This window comes from Lepisma saccharinum, chromosome 1 (genome assembly GCF_977018435.1).
Source record: "Lepisma saccharinum chromosome 1, izLepSacc3.1, whole genome shotgun sequence".
NCBI lineage: Eukaryota > Metazoa > Arthropoda > Insecta > Zygentoma > Lepismatidae > Lepisma > Lepisma saccharinum.
This window is the reverse complement of record NC_139229.1, coordinates 148,306,983-148,323,022: the sequence shown is the minus strand read 5'-3', so window position 1 is coordinate 148,323,022 and position 16,040 is coordinate 148,306,983. Positions and strand designations below refer to the sequence as shown.

The 16,040-nt window shown below is 38.3% G+C and overlaps 1 protein-coding gene across 1 annotated transcript in view; it reads right to left on the bottom strand.

Annotated features, from left to right (window-relative positions):
• Window positions 1–6,298: 6,298 nt before the first annotated feature.
• Window positions 6,299–16,040, bottom strand: part of LOC146002418 (tetratricopeptide repeat protein 37) — a 54,354-nt gene continuing 44,612 nt past the window's right edge. Inside the window, exons 14-20 of the mRNA XM_083140243.1 lie at window positions 14,950–15,137; window positions 12,961–13,177; window positions 11,896–12,165; window positions 11,479–11,632; window positions 9,271–9,445; window positions 7,654–7,839; window positions 6,299–6,735 (exon numbers count right to left, since the gene is read on the bottom strand). Coding sequence (XP_082996369.1) covers window positions 6,442–6,735; window positions 7,654–7,839; window positions 9,271–9,445; window positions 11,479–11,632; window positions 11,896–12,165; window positions 12,961–13,177; window positions 14,950–15,137 — 1,484 coding nt within the window. The 3' untranslated portion in view covers window positions 6,299–6,441. The remainder of the gene's footprint in view (window positions 6,736–7,653; window positions 7,840–9,270; window positions 9,446–11,478; window positions 11,633–11,895; window positions 12,166–12,960; window positions 13,178–14,949; window positions 15,138–16,040) is intronic.

Sequence of the window (16,040 nt, the reverse complement as noted above, 5' to 3'; positions counted from 1 at the left end):
CTTCCTTTCTTGTTATTTTTGAGGCTGGTGAGATGGAAAAGAAAGTTTCATTTTTCTTTACAGCATTTTAAACATATTTCTCCAGAAGAAATATTCATGAAAAAAAGGATTGTTAAGTGCTACATTACATTACTTATTTTGTAGACATATATCTTACGTAAAGAAAATATCCAAATTTTTAAAGGCAAAAATTATTGTGGTTACATTCATATTATATCATTATAGAGGTGATGAAACGATTCAGATTTTGACCACATTAATAAATGTATGTTACCAGATGGACCAAGCTTTTTCAATGCAAAAGCTGCTGCATATTTTAACATTCAATTTCTAAAAATGTAGGGAATGGTGATTAAATGTTTACATTCATAAAAATTATAAGAAAATGGCAAAATATTGTACTAAATTGTAAAATATTTATAGATATATTGATAAACCGATGTGCCTATATCTGCTGAAACCGATAAAGGACTAATTCTGTGCTATCCATACATGTTACATATACAGGGTTTGTCCAATAAGCATCAGGATTGATTTTGTCCGGCTAATAGGAAGGTGTGGAGGGCAGTCTTTGTGGGTGGGATCGGTGTTACTGGATGTCACGTGAGCTAGAAGACCCAGCTCAGTTGCCTCCGAGCCTTTGGAGTGTAGGTCGCACCTGAAGTGAAAGTGTGTTTAGTGCTCGCATCGAGAGTCAAGATGCAGCGAACCCTCAAATTTGGCATTCAACTGAACAAATCTGCTATGGAGACTTTTGATATGATCCATGAGGCTTAAAAGGATGAAGCCATGTCCATAACGTGTGTTTTTGAGTGGCATAAAAAAATTCGAAGATGGCCGGGAAGACGTCTAAGACTAACAACGTGCTGGACGTCCAACATCGATTCGAAATGCTGAAAATGTGGCCAAAGTGTGAGAACTTCTGAACAGTGCCAGTTAAGTGTTAGTTTGATAGCACAGGAGTTAAATTTACTGAAATCCACTGTGCATTTAATTGTGACCGATGATGATTAGGGTCCGCCGTGTCCAAAGGGAGATCGCCGATTCCTGGCTGCTGCATCACGACAATGTGCCCAGTCGCACCTCGCTAAATGTGAGGGAGGCACTGGCCAAACATTGTGCACAATACCATACAGTCCAGATATGGCTCCCTCCCTCAGACTTCTTTTTGTTCCCTTGGATCAAAAGCCTGAAAGGACATCGTTTCGGGATGATTGAGGCGGTCGAAGCAGCTTCGACGGGGTGCCTGAACATCCTCGTGGTTGCAAACTTCCAGGGGGCGTATGAAGAGTGGAAAAAGCGCTGACAGCGGTTCATTGATGCAGGAGGGTCATATTTTGAAGAATATTAACACACTGTACATATGTCTTCAATAAATTTATTTTTATGATTTCAGTCCCGATACTTATTGGACAAACCCTGTATGTAGGTACTTTCATCAGTATTGGCAAAAATTCTATATTGGTCCATCTACAATATGCATGCTGACCTCTGTAGGATTGTTCTCAGGTTTTAACCCTGGATGAAGCATTTTATCCTATCATCCATTACTCCTCTTCATGGTTAATCCGAGAGAGAAGCAAGAATATAACAAAAATATCACTTGCTTAATTTAGGTTTTTGATGATTCAATTTTCACAATAGCCACAATTCTTATGATTCATTGTGTAACAACCATTGACTTGCAAATTTTTAAGTAAAAATCACTGATTTTAGAAGACTAAGGGGAAAAAGGTATTTCATATCTGCTTTACTGAACAAAATTTGATCTGGATTAACAGTGTAGTTGTATATGTACGTATTCCTTCATGTATTTAAGTATTAGTGAAAAAATAAACTCTGAAGACCAGGGCCTGCCAAGCAGTGGGGTGCTACTTTTGAAGCAGCTCCACAATTGTCCTCATGATGCTGGGGAGGGGGGGGGTCCACTACTGGGAACCAAACCCAGGACCGCTCACACCAAAGAACAGTGATCCAGAATGCAAAAATCAGGAACTCTCTATTTGACCCCTAAATCAATACAAATGTGTAAGATTAGCATATTTAAGGCAAAATTGACATTTTGGGTGCACAATTATAACTTGGCAAGTTTAAAAACAAGATGTTGCAAATAGCTGTTGTGCACCTCACACCACATTTCCCCATTCCCTTCTCCACGGCGATGTTGGTTCGCAGTGTTGCAACCTGGAGGGAGAGGAATGGTCGGAGTATTTTTAACGAAATTTGAATGTTTATGTATTATTATTATTTATGTATTTATTTTTATGTTTTGAGACTCCTGATTTCGCAAAAATGTTGCAACATTGTAAACAATTTCTCTGGCCTGTCCTCTAAGGGGCTTTCCAGAGTAGATTGTGGATTTCGTTGGACCCGGCATGATTTGATTTTCAGAGACAACAGTCACATAATTCGCCTCACGCACTCACCATTGTTCTCACACGAAACACACCACTTCAACAGCAGAGAAACGCCTCCGAAAACAAGAACCTCTTCCACACGAATGACGAGGTCAGAATTGTGCCTGCAGTTGTGACGTCAGATGAAGAAAGATAGGGTTAAACAACGGTGAAATATTGTTCGCATACTGATATCGATAAGATATAAAAGAGGAGCTTGCATTTCAAAAATATGTAGCCAAGAGCAAGAACATTTCAATGCTTTAAAAAAAGAACCCAGGCAAGCATGTTATCAGATTGCCTTCTCGTAGTGATTGTTGTACAATAAACCCCACTCGGCTTTAAAAAAAAAAAACCAGGCCACTGCTCGATGTCGCATTCAGAAAATGAAGTCATTCGCTCTGTAGTTTCTCTTCATTATAAACCTTTACGCGCGTGCGTAATACTACAGTTTATGATCTGCGCACCGCATGCATTTTCAAAGACTGGATTAAATAAAATGAACCACTGATATAATATGAGCTGGCACCATCACGATAAACAGTGAAAATAGTTTGTCATATTTGTTTTAGCACCACTGGTACTCTCAAGGCCAGACCACTGCATGGAGTGTGGTGGGAAGGGGAGGATGACGTAATAGGAAGTGCTCCGCAGCGATCTGCGCATATTGGGACTTAAGTTGTCAGGTTATACCATGAGATTGATAATTTTGATTTTTATACAAAAAGTATAATTTTACCTACTTCAATACACACATATGACCACAGTAAAACTAAACAATACACACTATGATCTTGGAAGACTGAAATACATTCCCAGAAATACATTAAATAATAATTGTGAGAAGTATAGTGATAATTAATTTATGCACAATTAATGTTTCAAGCCAGGAACATAGACTTCCTATCAAATCACTTTCAAGATAAGGCATTAAATCAAAATAATAATAATAATTATAATCTCCACTTAGTGGTTGCATGACCTTGTAGTGGTGGGGCTTGCATACTCTCATGATCCACTAGGCAATACCAGCGGTAGCAGAGCTACTGGTAGGGTCTCCCATGCTGGGCAGGCTAGTGGTTAGAGAGTCAGACTAAGAAGCAACCTACTGGTCAGCGGCTCCAATGATGGAAGATGATGGATAGACATCTCAACGGCAAAGGGGGCGGAAGAACGAGGAACCAGGAGTAACACCTCTTTAAGGGCCCCTTGCCAGGGTTACGGTGAAAACTTCCAACGGCAACTATGGCAGAGAAGAAGACCTTCGGAACGGCATAGCTGGCGGAAGAGGCACTCATTCTCATTGAGTATAAATATGAGAAAAAGCCAGTCTTGTGGAGAGGGCTTCAAAGACTAGGGGAAAATACCCCGACAAAAAATTAGCCTGCTTGGAAAAATTTTGCAAACTGAAAACAATATTGATTTAACAGGGCGCAAAAAATTTCAAGTTGACATTTTGTTTTCGTTTAGATCGTTTGGCACCCATTGTCAACCCCCTCCCCTCCCCCCCCCCCAGCTCCCTAGGTATGGCTCTGAAGTAGACAAGCCTGTAAGAAAAACAGACATTGTGAGCAAAAAATTTTTACAAAATGTATTTTTATTTACATAAAATTTGAAATCGAGGGGGATAATTATGGCCCTCTGTGCCCGCCCTGCAGGTGCTCTTGGCGTGAAAACTACTTCAATCTTGAGTATCCTTTTGTTCTTACATTCTGCTAGTCTTGCTTCCTTTTACTTGAATGTTTGGCTCCCTTGCCACCCCTTAGAATAGATTTCCATCCTATGTGCTGCAGTATACCGCAACACATCAACACTAATGTTTTTAACACAGTCTTCAGCGGTATTGTTAATATTTATAGAATCAAACACGAAAAACAAATGCTTAATTTGTAAAAAAAGTAAAGGTAAAGTGTTCCCCTGTGCATAGCACCACGCCATGAAGGCGTATAGGGGGTGTGGGGGTAACGCCCCACACTTTCTTGATCCGGTCGTGAGTGGGGGTGATGTGATCAGCATCACGCCCCTGACCGCCTTTACCCCCCAGGGTTTCCCCCAGGTACCCATGTTATTCGACGCTGGGTGGGCGCCGGGGCCGCTTCCTTCGTTAGAAAAGTTCCCGGATTTGAACCGGCCGGGGATCGAACCCGGGACCTTTAGCATGGTAGTCAGACGCGTTACCGACTGAGCCACCGCGGCCACTTAATCTTAATTTGATCATTCTTATCTTAATCACATTTTTCATGAAGAAGGTTTTGTGCATTTATATGATGCACCACCACCATTAACACACAAGGACACGTAGATGGGTAAAAATGACCCAAGTGATTTTCAAATATTTTTTCATCTTTACCAATGAGTGCCTGTCAGTACCTTTCCAGTGAACAGTTCCGAATGTCATGGCCTTGAATCAGCTATGGGACTTCCTTAGTTCCCCTCACAATGCCCTAGAAACATCGCCTGTGCAAATTTCACCCACATGTGCGCTCCTGCATTTCGGCTTGATATTTAAACATGTTCTTTTTTTCTCCTTTTTATAAATTGTGAAATACAATAAAGATGTTCAAAATTAGTACAATTACTTTAACCAATAAAGGTATTGTTAATCAAATGCTTTAATGTAATTATAATTTGGACTTACAAATTCATTTTGCTTCTGGGTAATATTTACTTGTACACAGCACAAGCCTTTGGTAAAAATTTTAAGGATGGTGTTAATGAAAGTTTTCTCGGGTGTTAGGGGTTGTTGGGGGCATTTGCATAAATCACTGTTACAGGTAACGTTATTCATATGGTAGTAAACGTATTGCATATGCGAACTTTCCGCATTCGACTAAAGGTGTACGGAATTTCTTATTTATTTATTAGTACCCACTTTAAACTGTAGGTCCAGTCCTGATTAGCCTTATTGTGCATAAAGTGGACTTAAAACACAAACTCAACAACAATAATAAAACTTAAAACATGTTCTTCTGTTCACAATGTATACGATTTACTTCTGTGCTGTGTACAAATATCAGTAGATAGTTCTTTTTCAGATAGCTTTATTTTCACCCGAATCAAAAGCAGTCAATTTATTGAATGTAGTTGTAAAATTGGAGTAACAGGTCACTTGAATTACTGTGTAAATAATTTGGCAGTTGCAAACACTTCTGACGTAATTTGAGCTGGATGCAGGATGTAGACCAAGGTTCGTTGAATCTTCCCCCTCCCTGGGGAAACTCTTCACAGGGTTGCACATTCCACTTCCTGGAAACACAAACGCTCACCCTAACTCCCAATGTCAATTTTTTACATGTTTTACATTTCGCGAAATCTAAAATAATTTGTAATATAATATGTAATATATGGAATTTAGAACAATGATAATAACTTCTTTTAGTTATTTTATGACTAAGAATTATTATATTCGCGATCTTGTTTACATGTTCATGAAGACAAATATTCATTAGTAACTTTTGGTGGCAATATATTTTTCTGCTTTCGGTTGAGCTCGGCTATTTTCGGGAATTACAAAGCTGATCGGTTGAGCTCGGCTATTTTCGGGAATCATGCAAGCTGAGGAAGCAGAGCTTTTTGTAGAAGCATTGAGCCTGGTGCTTGCTACAGAGCTGCTGAGGGAGTTTGGGGCCGTAATTTTTCGGGAAATCGAGTGTGATGGAAACAATAAGACTAAAACATTAAGTACATTAAATTATATTCGAATAAACTATATCTTCGCCTCTGACTACTACTGTATTAAGCATCACCTGAAAGAGAAATCGGAGACCTCCCATTCCCCAGCACGTGCACACATGACCACGTTTGATTCAGGGATCATGTGCAAAGGTGAGAGTGCTAACCATGAGGAATTAAAATACAAAGAAAAAATACAAATAAATGCAAGCTGAAAAAATACTACAAACTGTTACTTGTAAATGTATTTTACAGAAAGCAAATGGTCATTTATGAAAATAAGAAGACAGTGCAGCAAATTCAATCACATTTTATCACAAAATATGGTGTTTTAATTACCACAGCACCACAGAAAGTCAGTTTATGATCAATACTATTCTTTCTTGTAGTCATCGATCAGTCTAGTTACTTTCCTCTCATAGTTACTAAGCCATTTTCCTAACTCTCGAGATGCTTCCAGTCTCCTACGCACATGGCCAATAAGCTTCTTCAGCAACAAGACCCCATCTGCCGAAGAATGAGCTACACACCAGGGGAGATACGATGCAACCAGCACAACCCAGTTCTCTGGAATGTCCGGAAACAAATGAACAGCTTTCTGTGATGATTTGAGACTAGGAATTGCTAATCCTGACAGCAGATGGCTCAAACTTACCAAAGACATTACCTGAAAATATCAGAGAATTATGAATTTTTGGAACGATGGGATCAGTAACAGTTTTAACAGGTGCCAGACCCACCCAGATTTTCAGATCATGTTAATACCATTTTGCAAACTTCATAAAAATTATGCTAGATGTACTAGTTTATTGCATGACTGTATAATCTAGTAGAATGAGTCTGTAATGTAATTTCTATAAAACTAAATGCATGTGTTTCTGCAAATCGTGCATAAATCCCCAATCATCATAAAAATATTTAGTACCTAAATTTATGTAATCGCAGTTGGTCAATATTTGTATGTAGCAAATTCCTACGAACCACTATGTGGCATTCCTTCTTGCTAATTCCTAGTCCCTGGAAAACCTTCTTCCAGTTCTGATATAAACAAGTTCATATTACACAAAGAAATTCCCTTTACAGCAAAACTCAAGGTTGCCTGAAGCTACGAATGAACCACATGACACACTCACTGCAACCCCTGAACAAAGTTGAGGAATAAATCAATTGCTCAATACTAGAACATGCGTGAATGGCGACTCTTACCATTTCTTTTAATGTTGCTATTATCGTCTTTATTACTATTGAGTGAGGAATATGTTGAGTATGTTATGTTTTATTCAACAACCACTAGATTAAACACAAACCAACATTTGCAATTCATACTCAGATATCAGCTGATAACCATACTGATCCAACACATTTATTTAAATCTGTAAGTTGTTACTGCAGTTATGAACGTTAAATCCAAATTCATGCAGATTTTTAAAAATGAGTTTCGGTAAATGCACTTATATTTTATATGCCCAAGTATGGGTAAAGGATACATTACATGTGAATTCTGTACAAATAAAGTTTGTAACAATTATGTGATTTTGCACTTAGTTCAAATAAAGCTTGTGTAATTATTAAAAAGTGACCCCACCTTTGAAATGTCCATCAGACTCCTCCCCAGGGTCAAAGCTATCTCTGCACAACTAGCCCCTGAGGAAGGACTTGCCACTGGATGCAGATGCAGCACTAGAAGAGCGAGGGAGAGCCACAGGGAGGCCTGTCCAGGGTGTCTGTGAACTGCAGTGCTCATCTGTCGCAATGCTGAATCACCTTTTTGCTGTGTACAAGAAACCATAAAAGTTATTTCATTCAACATGGCATTAGTGCAGTAACATTTGCCTTATTTTAAATTTTCGGATCGGAGAGACTTGGTAGCAAGATGTTATATTAGGTTAAAAATAGTTTGGTTTTAATTTTATTATCTTTTATTTTTTTAATTGGTGGTTATACCTTACTTTTATTTGGTATTTTTCAACATTATTTGGGAAGGCGGCATATTAATGTTAATAATAAAATTAGGATTATTTATTGATTTGCTTTATTTTACTTCGATTTTGTGCCACTTTTGCCTAATTTGCAAAGATGGGGATGAAGGATGATATGATGACTCCCAAACATCCATACCCATGCTGGGATTCGAACCTGGCACCATAGCATTGTTTAAAGATAAGAAATGATAGATTGCACGTGCTGGCCCAACTCCATTGGTGTTAATATGGAAACAGTATGCAGTATGAACTATGTTTTGACCTCTTAAGAAGCCTTTTCTTTCCAGGATAAGAATCCAGGCAGATCTGAAAATTTATGTTATGATATGCAAGAAACCTCGGCATGCTAAAGTACTGTGCACAACATTAATAATCAATATCAACAACAAAACATATTAGGAATAGACCAAATTAATGGGTACTCTATTGGAGTATAGAAACACAAAATGTACTTTTTTTTTATTCAGTTGCTAGATTTTCGATTTTTCTTTAAATCACTGAGAAAGCAACGTAGTGTATAATCTGAGCATGTCTCCTATGATACCAGCTGTAATGGGAAAACCAAACCAGGGCAGCCTGGTGCAAACAAGAAATTTTCGGACGAGCCATTTCAGGGTAAACCATGTTTTTTCAGGCTGTTACATCATTAGTGCTTGGGCAAATACTGTCTGGCTCTGCTGACACAATTACGAACTAGTGCTGTTAAAATGCCACTTCTTGCTTTACCCATAAAACTCTCCATTCCCAAATCAAATATGTTCTGCACATGACTCCTATTAGTGACAAACCACAGTTTAACATGGCAGTAGTAGCACAACTTTTTTCCCTCTCTCCCCTGAAAAATTGACTTTCCACTGGCTTCAGCAGTTACTTTCTGCAATTGCATGCAGGATATAAATTCGAAATCAAAAGTATTTAAAAATATCTCAATGAATAAGTTTTCATAATCCATATCACCTGATGTAATCTCTCACAGTTTCATGTTACCACCACAGTAATGTCTGCAAGACTTTTGAAACACAGTGCATTTGTTGATTATCCTGCTTTAACCTGTGTGTGTATCACTTCATAAACTTGAATTGGAAGCGGGCAAATAAACATTCATAGGACCTCTTGGTTTCACAGCATGCTATGTTTACTAACTGGGAGGCCAGCAAATCTAATTTTAGCATTGAGTGAACTTCATTAAAATAATGACTTAATTTACATGAAAACCTCACCTCTAACACAGACGTGTAGGCCTGAAACATTGCAACATCTGTCATGTACTTCGGATCATCTCTATAAGGAACCAGTTCCTTCAATACAAATTTTGTAAGATTGAGATCCAAGTGCAGCATTCCCAGGGCACACAGTGAAAAGAGACCAGGTACAGAAGGTGGCTTCAACTGCGAACTAGCACAAAGAATATAATTAATGTATTGTAAAAAATAGGGTAAAAAATAGGGATGTGACGAAGCTGAAAATTTACTGATGCTGATGTACTCACCAATAATTTTTGGAACCGATTCCGATACATAAGATTATTCAACAGAAATAGGATGTAATTTTCAACACGACAAGAATAAATTTGCTATGTACATTTTTATTGCATATCATATGTATATACATATCTATTCTCAAGAGATGCAGATACCTTTAAGAACAACATAGATTCTCAAGAGATTCAACTTCACAAACATGAGTTTTGGAAGCACTTCTGGAAGTAACCTACTTCTTCTCTTATCGCAAATCTGTCCAGCAACACTGACATTCACTCGTACACTGATTACTGATGCAGCAGGTATTCTCTCACCACTTGCTTCAGGTTTGGATACTCATCTTGGTTGGTTCAGCAATGTACTGTTTTATTTCTCATTTTGAGGTAGATTGATCCTCTGAATGGGTTTGGGTTTCTGTTTTAAGTCCACTTTATGCACAGTAAGGCTAATCGGGACTGGACCTACAGTTTAAAGTGGGATCCGAACCACTTGTGCCTCCACCGGGTATCGAACCCGGGACCCCTCGATTACAAGGCAATGACGCTACCACTGCGCCATGGGGGAGGCCCGATCCTCTGAATGAGAGTTTGCAATAATTGTATTACAAAAACTCTACAAATGATGAAGAATCACAACCTAATTTTCAATAAATCTTACAAAATTAAAATATAAAACGTATTAGAAGGTAAACTCTAGTATTATCTGTACTGGTTTAAATATCGGATTTTTGCCGATGCCATTGCCGATACTGATGCCGATATGTCAATTTCTGCCGATTTTCATACATCTGTAATCGGCTTCGGCACATCCCTAGTAAAAAATATTATTCAGAAGTATACAATCAAAACTTAACCAGACTGCCTTTGTACTATTATTTCATGTTTTCCTCTGAACAAGAAATCCTGGCTACTTTTACCACAGCAAATATCTGACGATCTATTCCAGTGCAATTATTATAACCTACAATAATACTTGAGTTTCACATGGACATTATACTGAATTGTTGATTCAACTTTGAAATCTATTGGTTCTTGCTATTCTATGTTTTAATTTTCATTTGTACTTTTCTCATGTCGCTTTTCTGCCTTCCTAGGCTAATTGTGGTGATTAGATGACATTTATGAAGGGTCACTCACAAAGGAGGATAGACAAACCAAAGAATGAGGAGATGGAACAGCAGGTAGGGAGGACAGTGAAGCTCCAGTATCTCTGAGAAAGCACTGGCTAGCAAGCAATGAATGCAATTTTTTCTGACCTGTAGTTATTGTACAGGATAGCGAGTCTCAACCCTTTAGGAGGCCTCCCCGATGGCGCAGTGGTAGCGTCCTCGCCTTGTAATCAAGAGGTCCCGTGTTCGATACCCGGTGGAGGCACATAGTGGTTCGGATTCCACTTTAAGCTGTAGGTCCAGTCCCAATTAGCCTTACTGTGCATAAAGTGGACTTAAAACACCAAATCAATCCAATCCAATCAACCCTTTAGGAATTACATTATGTTGTCTGTTTTACAGAGGAACATCAGGTGGTTCTCATGCTTAGCATATTTGATTAAAGTCTTTTCATAATATCTGAAATCTAACTTTACTCCGGGTATTTATTAGATACCCCTGTGTGGACCTAATTGGAATTCAAGCACATATGGTCCCCTTTCCTCAAAATTACAATAGCATAAATGGAACAAAAATTAGTACAGAATTCTGGGGGGCATTGTGGAGTAGTTGGTTAGAGCAACAGACTTGTAGTAAAAACAACAGGTCTGTCGTAGGTTCGTTTCCCACCACCGGCAAAATGAATTTCACCTGAAGTCGAGAGAAGAGGTGCTCTTTCGAAACGTGTTAGAATAAGTATAGTTTAAAGCACTAGACAATGGATAATATCCAATTAACATTGAATGCTAACAGATGAGATAGTTTGGATAAGTGGAAAAAAGAAATACTTAAAAACTCACCACTGCAAAAGTAAAGTCTTTGCATCATCTAACCCCTGGAATTTATAAGCCATTGTTGCCATAGCAACCAACACATGAGACTTTTGACCATCATCTGGTGCTAACCATTCAAGAGCAGTTCCGTATGCATCATATGAATCTTCATACTTCTCAGCTACCAAGAGATGTACAAGTTAGTTACTTGCTGAAATACACTAGATCTACATAATTACGAAGAGATATAACAATACAAAATGTTTACCAATACTGATTAAAGGTCAATTTATTATATACGCAAAAAATATAAGACATAGATATGTGAAAATGAAAAATTAGAAACCTTTGGACTGCTGAATATTGTTGTTCAACTGGTACTGGATCACACAAATATTTTCTACTGTTGAGATTGACAATATAAAATTTAAACTGCACGCTCACCCTTGAAGAAAGCACTAGCCAGTCCACACTGAGTGTAGAAGTTTGCCTCCTTCACCATTTGGTAGTATTTAATGGCTTCCTCATAATCACCTAACTGGACGAGCACTCTGCCGTAATTTGAGAGTACCATATCGAGCAGTGCTGCATGCTCTGTACCTTCCAATAGAGCAAGACACGTCAAGAAAGCTTTTGCTGCTCCTCTGTACAGCTTCTGCCTTTCTAACAGTAATCCTAGCATGTTGAATGCACATGGATTGTTATCAATTCTGTCTGATGAAAAGAAAAAAAAAGGATAGACCACCTCTCCATTTGGAAATAAGATAATAATAATAAAATAAGTGAAAGGTAATTATCAGGGTTTCAAGTAGTTGGTATATTGCAACAGACGAAGGTAAATGTTTATGTCGTACATTTGCGACAAGAACGGCTGTGGAAGTTTGCTACCCTGAGCTCTTTTATCATTTGTTTCCTATCAGTTACAGCGACGTACGTGTATTACAAGATGGCGACTCCCATGCAGAAGTCCTTTTGTGCCATTGAATTTGCAAGCTGTGGTTCTGCTCTTTCAGTTCAGCGAGCTTTTCGACGGCGACTTGGAAGTGATCCGTCATCCGTTAACAACACTCGTCGATGGTTTAATAAGTTTCAAACAACTGAATGTGTCTGCAAAGGGAAGTGTTCTGGACGTCCAAGTGTGTTGAACAAAGCATCGATAAGCATTGCACTACCAGATGGATGTGTGCCATGTCCCAAAAGTTGTGTCACATTGAACATTTATAAGGTACACTATGCTGTTTACTCCCACATAAGCTTTGTCCTTGTACCCCACATGTAAGGAAAATTAAAGGACTATGAAACCTTGATAATCATTTTCAGACATGCTCTAATTATACTGGTGATAATCTGAAATAATATCAGCCCTAGTAGATCAGTTACTGGCATTTTTACAGGTAATGTCATTACGAATTGAAAAATATTATCAATCAATTAACTGGTACCATTCATAATAAAAGTAGTGGACAACATACTCATCAAATTTTTAAAATTCTTCCAATCAAAACTTACATGTATACCAGGTCATCCCATCTGCAGCTGCAGGTACTGCATGCATGCGCTCTATGTTGTATCTATATAATTCTGTGCCTCGGTTGCCGAGATCTAGCAGTGTGGTGCACACCCAATGGGAGTAGCCAATGCAACTCTCGGGATGGATGGCCAGCTGGGTTGTGTGCCTGAATAAGTCCATGGCTTGATCAGGTGCTTTCATCTCAGCAATTAGGGCCTGCAAAAATTTAAACTTTAGTGGGCGAACAGTCAATATTTCGATTGAGGAGTGTATTCCATGGAGGTTGAGCAATCGCGACATTCACTGCTACCATGTGGGAGCAATTAACACATCATTTCTTGAAAACTGCAGAAGACAATTCAGTTCGGTCATTTTTGTTCATTTATATACATACGAAGGTATGACATACTGCAACAAAAAAACAGTGTTTTTTGGTACTTTACCTATTGTTAACAAATGTTGATTTTTTCCCCTCCAAAAATTATGTAACTTATGAATGGATATTACTCTAAACCCACTGATTTTTGTTGATATGTTTTACTTTTACATGTAATAACGAAAACAAGAAACAAAACATCTTCACAATGCAAAGTAATTAGGGGTCTAGTGGGAGATGTGCAATTTTCAAAATTACCCTAAAATTGCAGTTTTCTAAAATTTTGCATATTTTACATTTTTTTTTTTTTTCTTCTTCAAAATTGAGGAAAGGAACTTCCATGTCCTCGAAGAGATGTTTTTTGACGTGCTTCCCTGCAAATATGGTCCATCCAGCATCCATAGGACCAACGCTAGAAGCAATTTTCCAGATTTTTTGCTGCAAGATGGCAACACTGCTTTTCTTGTAACTGTTATTTTTTCACCAATAAGTATCTGCCTATTTTCAATGTGGTTGCATGTACAGTCACGGACACTTCTGCTTTGTAACAAATGTGTTGGAAATGAGTAGTGTAGTTACGATCCTGAACTGTCCATGACTATACATACTATATTATTGTCCATTGTGATGGCCTGTACAGCTGGAGTAAAAAATTGGGAGAGGAGCGTGTATGGATCAGGACCGTTGGCGAAGATTTCTTGTGGAAGCCAAGGTCCACCCCGGGCTATAGCACCAGAGAGTGGTGGTCACAGGTGGTCGAGTATGAACTTTTATGTAAAATTGCAATTTTCTTCTTTCTTTAACTTTCATTTTTGGGAGGTAAAATGTATAAATTTCACCTCTGCTAAATCATAACAGTCATGTCATTCCAAAAAAACACTTAATCTCTCTACGGAAATTAGTTCTCTTGTTATGGTTTTTTTGTACACCGCAGCAAGTTTGAGAAGCATGTACGTGTAAAGTTCCCATCTATAAATAATAATAACCTGGGGTGCAACAGCCCGTGAGGGTCAGGGTATACCTACCGACTGACTATCTGCCTCATTACCACCTGCCGAAGTGGGATATCATCCAACCAGTTACAGGATGACGTATGGTCAGCATGACAAACCCTCAGTCATTGTTGTATGTTTCCATGACCAGGTTACGCTACTCATTTGTAACTCCCCAATTTCCTCATGTTGATGGGTGGTCACTGGTCCCACACACAGGCTGAAATCTCAGGAGAAAAGTTGTTACGCTTCCACCAGGAGGCTCGAACCTGCGCTCCTCCTGTAGCCTGAGCCTAAAGCCTTAGACCGTACGGCCACGGTGCGGGACAGAGGCTCCCATCTTCTAAAAGTTAAACCAGCCATCAAGCCATACAAAGTGACATTAACAGCCTCACTGTAAGGGGTTGCTGTCCAATTCAAGTTACAAGCTCATCTTGCTTTATTACTCTAATTCACTCTTTGTTACTTCGAGTGAAAATATAGCAGTGTTCAGTTATTACATTTCCCCCATAACCTTCCTGGTCTGACTAAATCAGTTTTCTTCATTGCAAATATCCCATGTTGACTGGAAAACATGTAAAATTTCGTCCAAAGGTTTCATATACACATTAGATTCTTACCTGACCAATCCAGCTCTCAATATATGATGGTTCTGTTCTTTGTGCTACTTTGAAAGCCTTGTGGGCCAAGTCAACTCTGTCAAGGCATAAATACAAAGTTCCGAGATTTGCCCAGGCTATCACATTGTTCTTTTCATACTTTATTGACTTGATAAAGGAATGCTGAGCCAGTGAATAATTATTTATTTCTGTAAATAAACCAGATGTGGTGTTAATTGAAATGACAAAAATGTGCAACAGCTACACAGTATAACCCTTTCCAATATAGAATTAAAAATGTGCTTAACAGTCAAGTTAAATTCCTTTAACTTTCATCATCATAACTAAGTGTCAAGTTAACTTTGCAGAAGGTTTTTGCATATGTAGTTCCAAACATGTGAACAGAATATAGTTCCGCTGAGACGGGTTCTATTCTGATACAACTGCATACTTGCAAGAAAACTTATTTAATTTGCAATATGACTGACTTACCCTCTAGCCTTCTTAAACCCCAAGGTTCATGGCTGCAGCAAAACAGGCCTTCCATCTGTCCCTATCCTGAGCAAGATCTATATACTCTTTTCCATCTCTACCGATTTCCCTTAGGTCTGTGACTGTCTTCTACATTCACAAATAACCAATATTTACTTTATTTCGATTGCGTACAAGTTTATAAAATTAACAGGGAACTATTGAGATTAAGAACGCTGTATCATTGTCGATATTTGTTTTAAGTTGTTGATTCCGATTCGTTTTTGTTATATATGTAAGAAGATTGAATTAAAAATGTCTTGTGTTAAAAATCGAAAAATGAGTTTATATCAAATGTTATAAAGTGAAATAATATTTTGGAAGTTGAGTTGTGTTGCTTAAATCTTGCAATGTAAGTATAATAACATTATGAAACCCAGTTGAGCGCTGAGGACTTGCAATTTAATTCTAAAAATTGTGTTAGTCTGCTCATCCTTCGCGTACAATATATATTCAGTGTGAAGTATCGTTGCAAGAAATTGGTGGCCAGTGTGCGGGGATTTGGTTACACTGAAGAATTATAAATTTTAGACTTATTAGTGTCCCTTCCTTTGTGTACTTCATATTTTCGTTCTGTTGTC